Genomic DNA, 2383 nt, shown 5'->3' with positions numbered 1-2383 from the left:
TTCAGTCTTAGGTAGAGACAGTTCAGGCGTATACACCGCGACGCGCATGTCACTTCTCCTCCCACTTATCGTCCAGCACAGAGAAGCTGTTAGAGACATGTCAGTGCTGTGACTAGCAACCTCGCACCACTCTCACATCGCTAGGTCATCGTTTGGTAACCATCTGGTCAGATGAACCCAGTCAGGACTCACTCACCCTCACTCTCCTCTCCACCAATTCTCCAGATCAGGGTATAGACAATTCATCTAGATATACACCCTCCATACCCTTCATAATATCAGAATGGTTACGTGACTCATGTCAGGATACAACACCCCGCTTCATCCTAGTCAGGGGTAGACAGTCAGGATACACCCCATTCACATTTATCTAGTCAGGGTTAGAAAGACAAGTCTAGATATCAATCCCCCATTCAACTTAGTCAGTGGTATGAGTACTAGTCAGTATTACACTCCACCCATTCACTTACCTTAAGTCAGGGTAGAGACAGTCTATCGATACACCCTCATTCACATCTTAGTCAGGGTTAGACAAGTCTAGGATAACACCCCCATTCACACTCCTAGTCTAGGTTGGTTAGACAGTCATGGATACCATCACTCCCCAATTATAATCAACAATTACTTGTCAGGGTTAGAGGACTCAATTGTCAGTAGATGTACATAGCCACTCAATAATCAACATTCTCTTAGTTTTCAGGGTAGACAGTCTAGAGAAATATACTACACCTCCATTTTCACTTCCTAATTATAGTCAGGGTATTGAGGGGAACTCAGTCAGATGATTATACACCCACACTATTCATCATCCGTTAGTAGTGGTAGAGAACATAGTCATGTATACATCCACACACATATCTACATAATTAGTAAATAGATAGAGGTTGGAATGATTCAGTATAACACCCCCATTTACATCTCTAACGTGTCAGTATAAAACTATTGTAGGACATGTACAAGTTTATACACTCCCCATTTCAAACAATCCATTCAGTCATGTGATGTTATACAGTCAGATATTATCTACCACTCAGACCTCATTGTATCATGTTCATCAGGCTAGGGTGCACGCGGCCAGCTCCTACCCTGACTAGGAAGTGAATGGGGGTGTATCCTGACTGTCTACCCTGACTAGGAAGTGAATGGGGGTGTATACTGACTGTCTACCCTGACTAGGATGTGAATGGGGGTGTATCCTGACTGTCTCTACCCTGACTAATATGTGAATGGGGGTGTATACTGACTGTCTCTACCCTGACTAGGAAGTGAATGAGGGTGTATCCTGACTGTCTCTACCCTGACTAGGTGGTGACTGTGCCACCCTGCTGAAGAACATCGGAGCTCTGCCCGTGGACATGGCACGCATGTACTTCGCTGAGACCGTACTGGCACTGGAGTACCTCCACAACTACGGCATCGTACACAGAGACCTGAAACCTGACAAGTAAGACACACACTGTCCTCTAGTCTAGAAGCTTTAACTGTGGCCTCCCGAGTGGCGCAGCGGTCTGAGATACTGCATCGCTGTGCTTGAGGCGTCACTACAGACCCGGGTTTCATCCTGGGCTGTGTCACAGCCGGCCGCGACCGGGAGACYCATGAGGCGACGCACAATTCACTGGAAGGTTTGGCCGGCCGGGATGTCCTTGCTCCGTCGCACTCTAGCGACTCCTGTGGCGGGCCGGGCGCACGCACGCTGACACGGTTGCCAGTTGTACAGTGTTTCCTCCGACACATTGGTGCGGCTGGCTTTCAGGTTAAGCGAGCAGTGTGTCAAGAAGCAGTGMGGCTTGGCAGGGTCGTGTTTCAGAGGACGTATGGCTCTCGACCTTCGCCTCTCCCGAGTTCATACGGGAGTTGCAGCGATGGGACAACACTGTAACTACCAATTGGATATCACGAAATTGGGGAGAAAARGGGATAAAAAATAAAAACATTTATTAAGAAAGCTTTACCTGTTATACGACTTTTCATTTATCATTAATACTTCTCATGGGCTTTAATAATTCACGACCTATACGCTTTATTCACTATCTCATGATGCTAACATCATATCTCTCTCCCCMTTCCTGCAGTCTTCTGATCACGTCGATGGGCCACATCAAGCTGACGGACTTTGGGCTGTCTAAGATCGGTCTGATGAGCCTCACCACCAACCTGTATGAAGGACACATAGAGAAAGATACCAGGGAGTTCCTGGATAAACAGGTACAGAGAAAGAGAGAGACACATCTGGCCAGGGGCAGACTGGGACCAAAATTCGGACAAGGCATTTCTAACACACCGGCCCATTTTATTTCCTAGAGGCCCCCACACTGGGCCATTTTATTTCCTAGAGGCCCCCACACTGGGCCATTTTATTTCCTAGAGGCCCCCACACTGG

General features: G+C 47.5%; 1 protein-coding gene across 1 annotated transcript in view; it reads left to right on the top strand.

The window, feature by feature from the left end:
- Window positions 1-2383, top strand: part of LOC111975495 (microtubule-associated serine/threonine-protein kinase 2-like) — a 36358-nt gene that overhangs the window by 16774 nt on the left and 17201 nt on the right. Inside the window, exons 6-7 of the mRNA XM_070447445.1 lie at window positions 1306-1444; window positions 2076-2208. Of these exons, the coding sequence (XP_070303546.1) occupies window positions 1306-1444; window positions 2076-2208 (272 nt within the window). The remainder of the gene's footprint in view (window positions 1-1305; window positions 1445-2075; window positions 2209-2383) is intronic.

Source organism: Salvelinus sp. IW2-2015, linkage group LG16 (genome assembly GCF_002910315.2).
Source record: "Salvelinus sp. IW2-2015 linkage group LG16, ASM291031v2, whole genome shotgun sequence".
In the NCBI taxonomy this organism is placed as follows: Eukaryota; Metazoa; Chordata; class Actinopteri; order Salmoniformes; family Salmonidae; genus Salvelinus; species Salvelinus sp. IW2-2015.
This window is presented reverse-complemented; position numbering and strand designations above follow the sequence as displayed.